Below are 18240 nucleotides of genomic sequence, written 5' to 3'. Positions count from 1 at the left end.
GCTCTAAGCAGTATTCCAGCAATATCACGTCGGGGGACACCGGAAAATGGGCTTTACACATTGTACCCATATTCCGGGTTAGAATAGTCGCCAGCAACCTATGGTTGTCTCCCTGTAAAGATTCCGGGTTAGACTGAGTGAGTAAGTATGGTTTTACTCCTCTTTAAGCAATATTCAAGCAATATCACGTCGGGGGAGACCGGAAAATGGGCTTCACACATTGTACCCATGTGTGGAATGGAACCCGGCGTGACTAACACAACGCTTTAACCACTAGGCTACCCAACCGCGTCATATGTCGCTTGCTCCACAGTTGTTACAACAAAATGGCCTATGTAAAGCTTTCAAAACGTTTTATTGTAGACATGTGGAGGTCTCAAAAGCGACAAAATCATTTCAAAATAATGTCCAATGCAATTCCCTACTTGGAGACCCGTGAAGATTCCGGGTAGAATAGGTCTTCAGCAACCCATACTTGCCGTAAAGGGCGATTATGCTTGTCGTAAAAGGCGACTAACGGGATCGGGTTGTCAGGCTCGCTGACTTGGTTGATACATGTCATCGATCCCAATTGCGTGGATCGATGCTCATGATATTAATCACTGGATTGTCTGGTCCAGACTCGATTATTTACAGACCGCCGTCATATAGCTGGAATATTGCTGAGTGCGGCGTTAAACAACAAACCAACCAAACCAACCCTACTTGGAATTTACCATATGTTCTTTTTTCAGGTTAACTTGATTTGCATTTGCATGCGTTTGTGACAGAGGGGCAGGATGCGATGATGTCATTTCTATTTGATAGTGATTCATTAACACATCCTTATGATGTAGTCGCGATTTATTTAAATTCTCTTGATTATAGAATTGGATTTGTCGCACATATTGATATGTCATATATTATGAATTTGATAAACAGTATATTTCTGCTGTATGTAACTCATATGTACGCAATATAATTTTTATCAATCATGTCACATTTCCCCAAAGTTGCAGAAGAAATAGTATTTTTATTTGTCCTCACCTTACTGCTGCTACACTTTCAAAAACATTAAAAAAAAAATGCATTTGAATCGTAACAAAAACTCAGAGAACAAAGTGAGGCTCCGTTTGGTTTTTGCTTGTTCATGCATTTTTGTAAAACACACAAGGTTGGGAGCGAGATGAAAGGGGTTGGTTCAATAAACTGAGGACTAAGCATACTGTGCTTTTAGTAAGAAGGTTCGAAACGTCTTCTCAAATGAATTCTGGAGGGAGTCATAATCGATGAACTGTTTGATCCTTTCGTTCTTTTAAGTAAAATGGGGTTTAGCGTTGAGCATTGGATTATATCCTAATGATTATGCGTGCTTGCGTGCGTGTGTATAGTGCTGGCCCACTGAGATACCCTGCAGCAGTTAAAACTTTCATTACCCCCCCCCCCCCCCGGCGGTCTGTAAATAATCGAGTCGACAATCCAGTGATTGATATTTTGAGCAACGATCCACGCAATTGGGATCGATGACATGCATCAACCAAGATAGCGAGGCTCACCACCCGATCCCGTTGTTAATAATAATTGTTGTATCATTATTTGACAGTTCATTAACATTATCGATAAACAGAGATTATTAGCTGAGTGCTATCTTATAATGCTTGACGTTGGAGAGCATAACATCAACGTAAATTCTTACTATACGACATTTACGACACGGAAACACGAGGGTAAATGTTTTATCATATACATTGTAATGACCCTTTTAGGGTAATCGATGTTTAAATCATGTTTACATTCACCAAGTAACTTAAGAAATTTTGTTGGACAACAGGGCCTGCTGAACCTTCCAATTACGTCAGTTGTCCAAAAGATCGATAAGTCTCTCGGATTTATGACACTACTGCAGTGTCCATTACATGACAAAAATAGGACACCCCTTTTAGTCGTCTTTGGTTAACGTCTAAATAAAAAAAAAACAAATCAATAATTTGTCAAAGACACAGTGCGGTTCGTCTATTGCGACACTCAGGGATAAAGTTGATATAGGATTACCACATTGATCCCCTTTAGGGTTAGACGGCCTCCGTGTGTAATGAATAGAGCGTCTGCCCGTAGAGCGGAAAGTCGGTGGTTCGATCGCCGATAGCGTCATACCAAAAAACGTTAAATGATGGTACTTGTTGTTACCCTCCCTTGTGCTCGGCATTAAAACAAGGACGTCGGCCCGGAGGCGATAGTCCGGACTAGCACACGCACGCACTCACGCACTCACTCACTCACTCACTCACTCACTCACGTTGCTATGTACGTGCACTAAGGTTAAACGCGACGTCAAACTCTTTACACCTCAGCTCACCACTATGCCGCTTACCTCTGCGACGCTGAACTCCGTATTGCTGAGAACGCCCGTGTTTGCCAGGAAGAAGGACAAGTCTATGGATCTCAGTTTCCCTGCAATATTCAAGCAAATTAATATGAGTTGATTGGTCGAAGAGTGAACTGGTGAATGTTTTTAGTCGGCAGTTAATTGCTGAAGGTTTTTAATTGGTAGTCAACTGTATCCTAGTCATGTCAATGCGATTTGTAAATAGTCGAGTCTTGTTCAGACAAACCAGTGGTTGACTTTATAAGCAACGCTGCACACACTCCCACACAGTCAGATATTATAGAAGTCGTGGTTACTTCATAGTAACTCTAATCAAACCAACGTGAGCAGACAGGCGAGTGGGTAGCTTAGTGGTTAAGAGTTTGCTCATCACGCCAGAGATCCGGGTTCGTATCCCCACATGGCTACAATGTGTGAAATCTATTTCTGGTGTTCCCAGCGAAGGATATTGCTAAAGATGGCATTAAACCATACTCCCTCAAATCAGATTAGCGTATAGTCATGAAGGCATCTATTTTCCCCGCCCATTTTAACACGTTATTGTCCCAAAAGCAGGTAATTGACCCAACATTTCTCTTAGCCCATGTCAAAATAGCTGCAATGGAAATTCTAAAATAAACATTTCTAAAACTCCTTAATATCAAATGGCACCAGTTCAGTATGCGCTTTATATATATATAGACATGCAATGTTTGGCAAGGAATTATTTTACAGTTTGTTTTTATACTCCATAAGTGAACCCAACCTAAATCCAACTTGTTGTCATGGAAACATAAACAATAACAAATTCTAAAATTCCTAAATAGCAAAAGGCACCAGTTCAGTAGGTGTCTGGTATACATGCAAAGTTTTGTTAGAAAGTATGGAATGGGTTTTGAGTTATGCTCAGGAAAGGAACTCTACCCTATAGAAGTCCAACTTGTTGCCATGGAAACATAAAAAATAAATAAAATAAAAAATTCCTAAATAGCAAAAGGCACCAGTTCAGCATGTAGGCATGTAAAGTTATGCTCCGGAAACGATTTCGGGACGCACGCACACACGCACGGACGCACGGGGCCGGGGATAAAAACAGTGTATGCGTTGACGATTAGGTTGACTTGTGGACAGAGCGTCTGCATGGAGAGCGAAAGATTGGTGATTCGATCCACGGCCGCGTCATACCAAAAGGCGTAAAAAGATCTTACTTGTTGTTACCCTGCCTGGCGATCGGCATTATGGGACAAAACGGACTGGTCGGCTTGAGGTCAGTACACTGTGTCTGAGAAGGGGATCCATGTTAAACTGCGGCATGATATCACAGTTAGCTGGGCCTATAAAACTGGGGGACACAGTAAGGTCTTCTACAAGCGTATCTGGTATCTCAGAGGCATTGGTCCGGACTTGCGCGTACAGACAGACAGACAAATATCTTATTAAAGTCTCACCACAACATTTGACACACAAAATTATACACATTCATTCTGAAAAATAAGTCGAGCCATTCCACACGTGCAGGTACGCTGCCATATGAGTGCAATAATCTTGACGCGACCTAAAAGCCACATTTCCCCTACCCTTTTATAGCAAGCGGATATCTTTGATAGGCATTTAGAAGTTGGGATATCATGAATACATGACACTTTTTTATGGATAGCAACTTTTTTTATTCTTTGTACGACGTTTCAGAGTTACTTCTTGCGCCAAGATCCTTAGAATAGGTCTTCAGCAACCCATGTTTGTCGTAAATGGCGACAATGCTTGTCGTAAGAGGCGACTAACGGGATAGGGTGGTCAGGCTCGCTGACTTGGTTGATGCATGTCATCGTATCCCAGTTGCGTGGATGATGAAATTTATGTCAATCACTGGATAATCTGGTCCAAAGTGTTTGACGTCATGAGCATCGATCAACGATAGAAGGCCAACTTAAGTTTTACATGGTTTCGAACTCAGTTCGAGTCAAAACCTGAACTCAGTTATTTTCGAGAAATGCATTTTGCAGACTCGATTATTTACAGACCTCCGTCTTATAACTTGAATAATGCTGAGTGTGGTGTTAAGCAACAAACAAAGAAAAACAAAACGTGCTACTTCATCAGGTGGAAATAAAAAAGCGTCATGTATTCAGACGAACAGACAGTCATGATTATCCACCGGACAAAATAGTGTGAAAATAATTTACACCGACACAATACCCATAAATACACCACCTTTAATGTGACTTTAAGGAAAATGTACATAAATACCTAAGTAATGAGTTTCTAAGTTGAAATAATCGATGACCTATACACAGGAGGCTATAATAATAGTTCCGCTAATGGGTTTTCCCTGATAATTTACAGCCACAGCAAAAGGTTAATGTCACTGGTTCCGGTCACGTGAGCTGTCCTTCAATCAAGTTGACTACTAGTCTTGTGCACCGCAGAGCACTCAAGTCTGGGACATTATAAAATTGGTATCTATCTGAGCTGCCCCCAACACCCAGAGAATTAATTATTTCACAACTCCGAGAAATCGAGGGACAGCACAGAAAGATGAACTGCAAATTAAATTATATCCCAGATTCTAGTGCTCTGTGGTATATAAGATAAGTAGTCAATGGTCTTACAAGACCCGCGAAGATCCGGGATACAATAGGTCTTCAGCAACCCATGCTTGCCGTAAAAGGCGACTAACGGGATCGGTAGGTCAGGCTCGCTGAAGTGGTTGATGCATGTCATCGCATACCAATTGCCTGGATCGATGCACATGATATCAATTACTGAATTGTCTGGTCCAGACTCGATTATTTACAGACCGCCGTCATATAGCTGGAATATTGCTGAGTGCGGCGTTAAACAACAACCAATATCTCTAAATTACAAATATCTTATTTCCCAAAATGTATTCAACAGTATTAAAATTAACAAAGGAATTTTAACAACATAACATGCACGTTATTTTCGTCACTTCTTTAGCAGTAAAAAATCACACTTTCCCCTTATCTGACACGAAATAGAGCCACTGCTGTTAAATCAGACAAAAACACCTTCACTAAAGTATTCATGGAGTACTGAAATATAATTGCTGTCACCGTTGATATCTGTGATCTAAATTTAATCCGCCATATCAAAGACGACACACAGAATCCTCCTGTATGTCAACTGCAATGTTTCTCACTATTTTTGTTATCTGAAGAAACTACTATCAGTAAAATAAAACATTTTACTTTTGATCCTACTATTAGTGACGACTTAACATCCTTTGAACAGTATTTTTGTGTTGAATAATCGAAACGTACTTTTTACCAATCAGGATGTAGCCGACATTGCAACATTAACAAGAGTAGTTGCTTGTGTTTTACACAGATGGATTCTATGTTTATCATGTCCGTCAGCCGTAAGACCGACTCACAACGAAACTAAGCAAATAGCTTTGGTGTGCGATATAGACTGAGGGGTCAAAGATTTTCAAAGAAGATTGGGATAACAGAATTTTCTAAAATCAGATGTCAAAGATACAAATTTTAATTCAAATTATATTTGTTTAAAATAAAACCACGCACAAGTATCCTTTAAGTACTGGATAAGCGCCAGTACAGTTCATTTTTTTTATATTACATCGCTAACATAAGATGTTTCAATTGAAAATCAACATCTGATTCAATCAACTAAGAGGTATGATATATTGCTGCCCCTCCGTTTATGTTTTAACTATTCATTTTTGTGTGAACATATGACAAAAAGCTTTATCTTCCTAACATGTATTAATCTGATGCTTTGAGCATGAGGCTCGTGAAGATCCGGGGAAGAATTGGTCTTCAGCTGGAATATTGCTGAGTGCGGCGTTAAACAACAAACAAACAAACAAACAATGATTTCACAAAGATAAAACGTCAAAGGCTGTGAACAATCATCCGTCGAAACAGATCCCACCTGACGTAAATGGCAAAATAGGGGTAATAATTATATGAATGGATCGCTGAAAATCAGTTATGACACCCGGTGTTCGCGAAAATAGTAAGCATGTACTAGAGGATTAGAGTTTAGGACACTATATACATGAAGTCTTAAGATGTATGTCTTTACATCCATCTGTTACCTACCATCGAGCTCTTGGACGATGTAACCATTTTTCCCGATGCCAAGGATGTCCGCCACATTCAGCTCATCCTACAATCAGAAACAAAAACGCATTCAGCTTGTTAGTGAGTGAGTGTGATGTGTTCAACGAACTTTGAACAGCATTCCAGTTATATCATGGCATGTCAGCTTAATTTTGGAGGAAGGCCCGACGTGATGCAGGTATCGGACGTTTACCAGTTCGGCGAAACCCACGATCACGGGTATGGTGCGGACAAACCTAGAAACAATCGGGGCTAACATGGAATCGAACCCAAGAAGATATTTTTCCGACGTGCATAGACGCCTTCGATGACAGGGCAGCCCGTGTCCCCCTTAGACCGATACACTGCACGTCATATGTCATCCCACATCAACATCACCTCCCTCAGATGTGTGTCATGTTTGCGACTGCCGAAATGAGCGTGTTTTTTGTTTCACCTCAGAAATTTGATTTCAGCAAGATCACAGTACCAATTAGTTTTTAACCTTGAAATATACTTACAGCATTAAAAACGCAATAGTGTTATAACGATAATATCACGAACCTGGAACCCGTTAAGATTCCGGGGTAGAATAGGTCCTCAGCAACCCATGCTTGCCGTAAAAGGTGACTATGCTTGTCGTAAAAGGCGACTAACGGGATCGGGTGGTCAGGCTCGCTGACTTGGTTGATGCATGTCATCGATCCCAATTGTGTGGATCGATGCTCATGATGTCAATCACTGGATGGTCTGGTCCAGACTCGATTATTTACAGACCGCCGTCATATAGCTGCAATATTGCTGAGTGCGGCGTTAAACAACAAACAAACAAACAAAAACGAACCTGGTCCGATTTATTTAATATGTTTTTTTTGTAATTATCTGATTTGAGTCTTTAATGCTGTTTAGTATATGCAAAGTCTGCTTCCGGAGTTCACTCCACACTCAGCAATACTCCAGCCATACCAGGTGGTTTCGTGGTTGCCAGGCCACGTTAGCTTCACTGACACATACTGAATAGTGAGTGAGTGAGTTGGGTTTAACGCCGCTTTTAACAGTATTCCAGTTAAATCGAGGCGTGTCAGCTTAATGTGGGAGGAAAGCCCGAAGTGATGCAGGTCTCAGACGTTTACCACTTCGGTGAAACCCACGAGCACGGGTATGGTACTGACAAACCTAGAAACATAATCGGGGCGAACCGGGATTCGAACCCACAATCATACGTTTCTGGCGTGCCCAAGGGACGCAACTCTGCACAGCGAATCGCGGCGCCTTAGACGACTGGGCCACCCGTGCCCCCACATATTGAATATGTCTCACCGGGAAAGTGCTAAGTGGTCATGGCGCTTTATGGCTGAGATAATTGTTTAAAATTAAGTATTAAACGTCAACAGTCTCGATTAACCATCTAAACAGATTCATTGTGCTTTAAAGGCAAATAACGGTAAAAAAAATATAGTTGTGGATAACGGAAAACCAATGATGACGCAAGTTTTTCGCGAAACGGGCGAGCACGTCCTGGCCTACCAGTAGCATCCACCCACCACACAATTTGCACACATTAGTCTGTGTTTGTTAGGAACCTGACGCCGCACAGCGGTGTTCCTGCCAGGCGACGGTGGTTGGAAACAACGAACCAACCAATCAAGTGTTCGACCTGATTGAATCTGAAAACTGAGACACACAGTCGCTGAACGAAGCTTATGTTCTGGTAACACGCTGAGCATAATATTTTACGACAACTTCACTTGGGCACATTGGCACCAAATCAACGCTTTGCTTTCGGGATAAACCGACGTCATGGCTCCACCAAAATACTTTCTCAACTAAACGAGACGATCTACTGAATAAGGTGAATGGTTTTCTACACAACTCCTCTTTTATTCGTTACCTTTGGCTTGCCGATCTTCGAGTTGGTCACAGTTACCGATGATCTGAAAGTATAACAGTATTTTGGTCATAACACAACCGCCATTGCCCCCTCTTTGATACGCTGGGGTTTAGGGAGCGCCCTCTGTTTGTGTGTGTGTGTGTGTGTGTGTGTGTGTGTGTGTGTGTGTGTGTGCTAGTCCGGAATAGAGCCTCTGAGATACAAGTTTTAACAAGGACTCAAAGCCGACGTCCTTGTTTTAATGCCGAACACAAGGCAGGGGAACAACAAGTTGGTTGGTTGGTTGATTTGTTCTTTAATGCCGCACTCAGCAGTATTCAGAAACAGAAAATGTTCTTGTTTGCTGTGTCTTCCATATTTTAATCAAATTGATTTAAGATAACAAATATCGGGAAATATCGTTAAGAATTCTAAAAAGTTCTGGGGGCAGTCGTCTGAGGCGCCGCGATTCGCTGTGCAGAGTTGCGTCCCTTGGGCACGCCAGAAACCTATTATTGTGGGTTGGAGTCCCGGGTCGCCCCGATTATGTTTCTAGGTTTGTCCGCACCATACCCGTGCTCGTGGGTTTCACCGAAGTGGTAAACGTCTTAGACCTGCATCACTTCGGGCTTTCCTCCCACATTAAGCTGACACGCCGTGATATAACTGGATAATGTTAAAAGCGGCATTAAACCCAACTCACTCACTCACTCTAAAAGGATCTCCTCAACCAAAGTGAGCCACGAGTGTGATACATCTCTCAGATCGCGACCAGTATCCCGGCGGGGTTCCAAAGGGTCGCTGTTACGCCATGCTAGGTCGATGGGGGGGGGGGGAGCTTTGATTATCTACAGGCTATCAGGCCATAGTTGTTGTATTTAGTGCTACGTTGGAGAGCATAGCACCAACGTCAATTCCTAAACGACATTTACGACACGGAAACACGAGGGTAAATGTTTTATCATATACATTGTAATGACTCTATTAGGATAATCGATGTTTAAATTCACCAATTTACTTCAGAAATTTTGTAGGACAACAGTGCCTGCTGAACCTTCCAATTTCGTAAATTATCCAAAAGATCGATAAGTCTCTCGGATTTATGACACTACTGCAGTGTCCATTACATGACAAAAATAGGACATCCCTTTTACTCGTCTTTGGTTAACGTCTCAAATCTAGAAAAAAAACAAATCAATAATTTGTCAAAGACACAGCGCAGTTCATCTGTGGCGACACTCTTCCTGCCCAGGGATAAAGTTGATATAAGATTACCACATTGATCCCCTTTAGGATTAGACGGCCTCCGTGTGTAATGAATAGAGCGTCTGACCGTAGAGCGGAAGGTCGGTGGTTCGATCGCCGGCAGCGTCATACCAACGACGTTAAAAAGTGGTACTGGTACTTATAGAATAGGTCTTCAGCAACCCATGCTTGCCGTAAAAGGCGACTATGCTTGTCGTAAAAGGCGACTAACGGGATAGGGTGGTCAGGCTCGCTGACTTGGTTGATGCATGTCATCGATCCCAATTGCGTGGATCGATGCTAATGATATTAATCACTGGATTGTCTGGTCCAGACTCGATTATTTACAGACCGCCGTCATACAGCTGGAGTATTGCTGAGTGCGGCGTTAAACAACAACCAACCAACCAACCTATTCTACCCCAGATCTTCAGGGTTTTAATCTGTTTTTGCAGGCTGACGTCATGGTGCTGGACCCCGATGTCTGCGAGGTTCAAACAACAAATACACATACCTGAAATCTGCCACTCCCAGGTAAAACAGTCTGTCGTTAAAGGCCACTTTGATTGACATATCCAGCTCCTGAAAGAGTAAAATGTGTTTGGAGTGAGTGAGTTCGGTTTAACGCCGCTTTTATCAGTATTCCAGTTATATCGCGGCGTGTCAGCTTAATGTGGGAGGAAAGCCCGAAGTGATGCAGGTCTCAGACGTTCACCACTTCGGTGAAACCCACGAGCACGGGTATGCTGCTGACAAACCTAGAAACATAATCGGGGCGAACCGGGATTCGAACCCACAATAATAGGTTTCTGGCGTGCCCAAGGGACGCAACTCATCACAGCGAATCGCGGCGCCTTAGACGACTTGGCCACCCGTGCCCCCTAATTTGTTTGGAATAAGCACGACACGATAGATATAAAACATAAGGAATTTTGCGAAAAAACACTTGACTAATTCATTTCTTCATCTCATCTTACTGTTATGTCAAGGATGTCTAGGCGAATATCTAAAACGAACATTTGGATATATCACCATGGTCAATGATACTGAATACAGCGGAAGTTGAGTTGAAAACAGAAGGTTCACTGTCGAGAAACGTGACCGTTGACGTCACCACGGTTCCTGCTGTAGGGGACTCTGCTATAAATAGATGATGGATTGAGCTCGTGGGATGTGATACTCATTACAGCTGATGCCCGTCGTTGCACTAAATGACTCATTGTTGTCGAAGTGTACCATCCTAGAGTCCCCCGTATATGTTTTGTTTGGTTTGTTTGTTGTTTAACGTGAGTGAGTGAGTTATTATTTAAAGTCACATCGGCAATATTTCAGCCATATCGTGACTTGAACAAGCTATAGCATATATAAAAAAACTGTCGTACAACAGGACAGTACAACAACTAGCAATATATCACAGATTATAACTTATTATTATAACAATAAAATGTTGGATTATAACAGACAACACATCATAAAAACAGGCTATTGATCACCAACAACTAAAGTTAGGCCACCATACCAGGGACCATGGGGACTTACAGTACCTTTGCTACCTGCATGGACCCCGGCAGGATTTACACCATCCCTTCAGTTATTGGTGATTATGGAGAAATTTAGCCAAAATTAAAACAAACAATTATTCTACGATTAAAAAAACCTGGTATATATGAATTACTTTGAATGAAGGGGGCTTACGCACCCTCTCTGGGGGACAATAATTTTAAGCTACTACAACCCCCATCAAGGGTACAACCACAAACAATCTCAGTTCATATAGTATATGGTGTCAGCACCATTCCCGTGCTCGTGGGTTTCACCGAAGTGGTAAACGTCTGAAACCTGCATCACTTTGGGCTTTCCTCCCACATTAAGCTGACACGCCGCGATATAACTGTAATACAGTTAAAAGATGCGTTAAACCCAACCCACTCACTCACTCTTATGAATACGGAACGGGTTTTGTCCCTTCACAAGGTAGAGTGAGTCGTGAACCTTAATAGAACCTTAGATAAGACTGATAATGTGGACTGGGTATTGTCTGGCGTGGACGTATCATGCTCATCAAAGCAATTCCTACCACTTTCAGGGAGAAGAGGACGTGGTCACCACAGGTAGACGTGACTGTGTAATTCATCGTTGCTGCGACAGATCTGAATATGCCATCTTTCTCCAGTCTCATGGGGCCTGTTGGGCCATCGATCGTGAAGGCACCCGCGTAGCCGGTTTCTCCCTGTAGGATGGACCCTGCCTGTTGAACAATGATAGGTGGTCATGTTTGTATGTTGTTTAACCCGCACGCAGCAATTTTCCACAGCGACCTGTAAATATCTAGTGTGGACAAGACAAACCAGTGATATATATATATAAGCAAATATAACATTTTACTGTGTATTAAGGGGGCAGGGGTGGCCTAGTGGGTACATCATTTGCTCATCCTGCCAAAGACCGTGGTTCCATTCCCCATATGGAAACAATACAATATGCGTGTTATTGCTGAATTATACTGAACTCATTTACTCACTTATTGCGTAGTTTGGCCAAAAAGAATTAAAAGCTGTTATTATATATAAGTTAGATATGAACCTAGAAGTGAAATATTATTGAGTGCGGCGTTAAACAACCCACAAAAAAACAAATCCTTCCCTTCAAACAAACTCCTGTTAATCTGTAATCGAGAACGAACATAACCATTTCATCATTACAGACAAACACCAAGACTGTCAGGTAGTCTAAGAATTTAAACCTTAGTGTTGATCATGTATCAGACTCCTTGTTTAAAGTCCACCGTACCTGGAATAAAACTGGGCGTGCCACAAAACCACCATCAGTCAGCCAATTACATAAGTTTAGACCTACCTCTTCGAAATAGGATCCCAGATTCCGAATGTTGAACCGGAAGTTGCTTATTTCAATAAACTGCAATATAATAGGAATTATCAAGTGAAACGCATACAATAAACATCCTCCGATAAGATCCGGGGTAGAACCGGTCTTCAGCAACCCATGCTTGTCTGCCTTCGTGATCCGGGATAGAACTGATCTTCAGCTAATCATGCTTTTCCCAGCACACACCCCTTCTATCCAGCGTATAGCGTAAAACAGATGATAAAAAACGACAGGTGAAATCGCCCTCCAAACTAACAAATCTGAAGGGATTCCCCTTACTGGAGTCATAACGGGTTCCCAATGGTTGACGCGCTGCGCAATTTCAACGATCGTGCCGGCGCCAAGTTTGCTTGACAGTCTTCCTACCTCTCCAGCATCTATTGTTGTGGGTACAAAGTCACCTCAGCTGATGATACGTAACACAATAGGGGCACATCCCATATGACACAGCTAATAAGTGAGTATCTCACAAAATATAACGACACTACTAATTTGTGAACTACCTTTATACACACTATGCTGAGTGAAAACCTTTTAACAGACTTTGAGTGAGGGACAAACTGTATCAACGCTAGAGCTTGTGACGCCGTTCATACAATGTTTGGTCCTCACTATGTTTACAGACCGCCGTCATATACTGGAATATTGGTGAGTACGACGTTAAACAACAAACAAACAAACTTGTTTATCAAGTACTAAAGAGAAAATGGATGTTGATATCTTCTGAAGGTATCCCAACGTGTCATATTTGTGGGGTGCTTCAATCACTTATCAGAGGGTATTCTACGATATTATAGCAATCGCGTCAAACGTTGTTACACTATTTTAGTCAAGTTAACTTTACATAGAATTGCGATTATGTGCTAAGAACGTCATATGTCCTGGAGTCGGGGATTGCAATATTCCAGCTGTATACCGCGGCCTGTGCATGACATGCAGGCAACAGTGACAGAGACCATATGTTTTGTTTTGTTAGTTTGTTTGTTGTTTAACGTCGCACTCAGCAATATTCCAGCCATATGATGGCGGCATGTAACTAATCGAGTCTGGCTCAGACAATCCAGTGATGGACATCATGAGCATCGATCCATGCAATTGGGATACGATGACATGTATCAACCAAGTCACCGAGCCTGACCACCCGATCCCGTTAGTCGCCTCTTACGACAAGCATAGTCGCCTTTTACGGCAAGCATGGGTTGCTGAAGATCTATTCTACCCGGGATCTTCACGGGTGCCTAGACTGAACACCCGATACATTTTGATCCAACACGGGTTGAGTGGGACCAGGCTGCGATTTCTCGAACAAACTAAAGTTAAAAAAATGACCTATGTCTGAGTTTTACTCAAATTTGAGAAAACTCAGTAAAACGCATTTCTCAAACAAACCTGAGTCTTTTCACTCGAACTGAGTTCAAAAGCATGTAAAACTTAAGGTGGCCTACTTGGTAACTTAACTTTTCATTCGGAGAAAAATGGCGATTGCTAATATACGTGTGCGGAGATACAAGTCGGACGAAGATTTATTCCTCAGATGTAGGTTTCGGGCGGAAATGATTCTTTACATCTTGTCACTGGTGTCCAACTGACTGCGAAGACCCACTCAACGGAACAGCCCAATAACACCCTTAACATAGGTACTTGTTGAGTATGAGATTTGGGTAAAAACGTAAGTTTGTTTCGAGAAATCGGGGCCAGTTTTGACCCGAAATCCCCACGGCTGAAGACGACAAGCATGCGTTACTTAGTGCCAAGTCTACTCCGGGATAAACACAAGGTAAAGATGCCCATGAAACGAAACATCCACCCAAATACTAAAGAGGACAAAGAATGTAAAACTCACTACATTACTGCTTCTTATACATATGTGACATGCAATTACTTACCCTCGTTTGCAGGACATCGCCAACCACGTTACCAATAACGTCAAGCAGGAAGTCATATGGGTAGAAGACTGTTAGCATCGAACTCGTGCCATCACCAGCTTCCGGTAACAAGTTCAGACGTGATGCCAGATGCGAGGGAGCCTGGGTCAAATAACGAGTCTTCAGTGTTATAAAGTACATTACAACAAATGTGGGTGTATCAAGCATTTTCGTCAACTAGTAATATGATATAAATTATCACTATCAGCTTTAATGCCTAAGTTTGTTGTTTAACGCCGCCGCACTTAGGAATATTAAAGCTATATGACGGCGGTCTGTAAGTAATCGAGTCTAGGCCAGACAATCCAGTCATTGACAACATTGATTGAGCATCCGGGGTAGAATAGGTCGAAAGCAACCCATGCTTGCCGTAAAAGGCGACTAACGGGATCGGGTAGTCAGGCTCGCTGACTTGGTTGATGCATGTCATCGATCCCAATTGCGTGGATCGATGCTCATGATGTCAATCACTGGATTGTCTGGTCCAGACTCGATTATGTACAGACCGCCGTCATATAGCTGGAATATTGCTTAGTGCGGCGTAAAACAACCAACCAACCAACCAACAGTGTTACCTTATATCCTATGTACAGATGACTGTTCCTCATCTCCAGGGCATACGGAACCATGATGCTTTCTAGTGTCATCTCAATTCCAGACTTTTCTAGGAACATGCACAACAAATAGAATCAGTGAATCTCGGTTTACAAAGGCGTGTACTTGGTTTCAGGATACGCTGACCCAACACTTCACAATCGTGGAAAAAAATCAAATTTAACTTTTTCTTCCAGCCGATTCTGTTAATTAATTCAATAGTCCCTCAAATAAAACAAAAACACTTGTCATCTCGGGTGTTTTTTGTTTTTTTAACCGAATAGCTATTATTTTATAGCTTCACAATCCATGTTAAACTTCGTCATGGTATCTCAGTTGGCTAGCACTATACATCCGGCACGTGCATACACGTCGCTCTATTAGTGAAAAATGTTCTTCAACCAGATGTTAAACCTCATTTCACCGCACCTTCAATGAGTCACGGCGTCTATGCATACATAGTTTCAGCGTTCTAGTGCATCGCCTGATTTGTGCTTTCGTATCACTTGATTTGCGGATGTTTCTCCTGTAACCTTTGGCCAGTGGTTGATTTTTTAATTAAAAACCAAATTACAGCATTCTGCTTTCGTATCACTTGATTTGCGGATGTTTCTCCTGTAATCTTTGGCCAGTGGTTGATTTTTTAATGAAAAACCAAATTACAGCATTCTGATAAACAGTATGCCAAGCATTCACATTTGATAGTAATCGTAACAGTCTAAAATATAATACAAACCTTTCACCCCAAACATGAACAGAGGGTTTCTTGAGTGAAGTCGCGTTATTCCGCTGCATATCTGAAATACAGCACTTCGTTGGTATTCATTTTATAGCATTTAATATATGTCGAACGAGCTTCGAGAAGCAAATGTCAAAACTTATATTACTTGAAAGTTTACAAAACAGATCTATTGTTTATATGATTAGACTACTTTTGTTTCCTTGTGTAACATACATACATCGTTGTACATATGGAATCGATTGGGTGTCTTTCGTTGTTACGCCGCAGTGTGTGTGTGTGTGTGTGTGTGTGTGTGTGTGTGTGTGTGTGTTTGTGTGTGTGTGTGTGTTGGTTGGTTGTGGTACGCCGCACTCAGCAATATTCCAGCTATATGACAGCGGCCTGTAAATAATCAAGTCACGACGAGACAATCAAGTGATTGATATTGTGATCGCCGATCCATTTAGTCGCCTCTTACATCAACCATAGGTTGCTGGGGACCTGTATTAATAAGTACTTGGAATATGAACACACTGTCCTGACCACGAGATGCTGAAAATAAGAGTCAGTCAGTGAAAGGTAACAGATTATAAGTGTGTAAACTGAATATCAATCCAACCGCTGCAGTCGGCATCCTAGCGAATTGCTGCTGAAGCACTCCCACGAAAGACTGCAGACGTTGATCACTGAGGATGATGCGGTCGATGATGAAACTGAAGCCACACGATGTTGCTCTCAACAGTGTATCTTTGTCTAAACAGAAACAAATAACTATTGATTGCCCATATATCTGATAGTAGTCATTGTCAGTCCACGAGGCCAAAAACCCAAAACAAAAAACTGTTTCTCATCGCTTCCAGATTTAGAAGATGGCAAGACGCAAGGCTATTTCTGTTTAAACCCCATATTTGAGTACATGGCCTCGTTTTCAAACAGCGAATAACAGATGACAACTAGAGACACTAAAACAAGAGTCTATGTTTAATTCCAACAAGGAAAGATAACTCTGTCTGAACACTACAATCTAAAATACGGACAATTTGGAACGCCTGACCGGGGAAAGAAAACATTGACCAACTATGTTTAAATTGTTTGTTTGTTTGTTGTTACGCCGTTGTTATGCGGCGGTCTGTAAATAATTGAGTTTGGACCAGACAATCCAGTGATTGACGTCATGAGCATCGATGCACGCAATTGGGATACGATGACATGCATCAACCAAGTCAGCGAACCTGACCACCCGATCCCGTTAGTCGCCTCTTACGACAAGCAAAGTCGCCTTTTACGGCAAGCATAGGTTGCTTTCGACCTATTCTACCCCGGATCTTCACGGATTCTATTTGTAAGAAAATCAGTGATGTTAAAAGATCTTAACTTGGAAGATGGTTCGTATTCTTCAAAAATGGGGGCGATCGGGTAGCCTAGTGGTTAAAGCGTTCGCTCGTCACGCCGAAGACCCGGGTTCGATTCCCGACATGGGTTCATTGTGTGAAGCCCATTTCTGGTGTCCCCCACCGTGATATTACTGGAATATTGCTAAAAGCGGCGTAAAACTATACTCACTCACTCACTTCCAAAATGACCTCCCTTTCAAAAACTCATCTGGTTTCCTGGCCTTATGTTTGGCCTCGGCGAGCTGGCTGTTGTAGCTTCAGCTAGCGAGCGCAACAGAGGCATGGGGCTCGCTGCATGAAAATCCAAATTGGAATTCCATCGGCTGATCCGATAGTTACGTAAATGTTATCAAGTCGAGAAGACAGTGTACACGTTTCAAAGTTCCGGATGTAGGTCTTGTTGGATTTGTTTTCTGATTGGCTGAAGTGTTAATCTATTAAGCTGTCAAATGTCGCGTATTTCTAAACATCGTAATCCCGGTTTAACTTGACCGACATGGCTGGTTCCCCAATATAAAAAAAAATCAACCGAAAATATTAGCGTTAATAATCTAAAAACACAAGCGGAGGACAAAACATATAAAACGGACATATTGGTTGCGATATTCTGTTAGGTGAGTTCGAGTGGCTGATCAGTGATGGTGAAACTTGCTTTTGTGTGTCGCGTGTGTAGACAACCCCTATACATGTACTTGGCGATTATACCTCTGTCTTACACATCAGTCAGAAAAAAAAGGATGAAAGTATGTTTTCACTTTTGGTCAACGCTGAATTTCCTATTTAGATATAGTAATGTTTAAACCGTTAATGTCCTCTTACGTTTAGACCTGGAAATGAGAATCTATAAATCAAGCATTGAAAAGGACAGCATTATGTACACTAATAAAGCTCTTTATCGCTCCAGAAAGTAAATACTCGTACATTGTAATCATTATGTTTCATAAGTACTATGCAGTGAAACATATTTACTGAAACATTCCTTGTATATGTACTATGTAGTGATACTTATACACTGAAACAATCCTACATATTTTATTTAGTATAATTCCCATGAAAGATAAAAAGAAATTTTAAAAAATAATAAAAAATGTGAAATTGTAAGTTATCAGAAATTAATTACAGATATTGTTTTTATTTTTTCCAATAACAGATGAGTGGGTGAGTGAGTTTGGTTTT

At 41.7% G+C, this 18240-nt stretch overlaps 1 protein-coding gene across 1 annotated transcript in view; it reads right to left on the bottom strand.

The window, feature by feature from the left end:
* The window catches only part of LOC124151278, a 28724-nt gene that overhangs the window by 786 nt on the left and 9698 nt on the right, over positions 1-18240 (bottom strand). Inside the window, exons 5-14 of the mRNA XM_046523663.2 lie at positions 16290-16423; positions 15686-15746; positions 14931-15019; positions 14317-14457; positions 12401-12460; positions 11622-11792; positions 10059-10126; positions 8321-8363; positions 6430-6496; positions 2351-2430 (exon numbers count right to left, since the gene is read on the bottom strand). Coding sequence (XP_046379619.2) covers positions 2351-2430; positions 6430-6496; positions 8321-8363; positions 10059-10126; positions 11622-11792; positions 12401-12460; positions 14317-14457; positions 14931-15019; positions 15686-15746; positions 16290-16423 — 914 coding nt within the window. The remainder of the gene's footprint in view (positions 1-2350; positions 2431-6429; positions 6497-8320; positions 8364-10058; positions 10127-11621; positions 11793-12400; positions 12461-14316; positions 14458-14930; positions 15020-15685; positions 15747-16289; positions 16424-18240) is intronic.

This window comes from Haliotis rufescens, unplaced genomic scaffold (genome assembly GCF_023055435.1).
Source record: "Haliotis rufescens isolate VD_foot unplaced genomic scaffold, xgHalRufe1.0.p SCAF_47, whole genome shotgun sequence".
NCBI lineage: Eukaryota > Metazoa > Mollusca > Gastropoda > Lepetellida > Haliotidae > Haliotis > Haliotis rufescens.
Note: the sequence above shows the minus strand (reverse complement) of the source record. Positions and strands in the feature narration are given on the sequence as shown.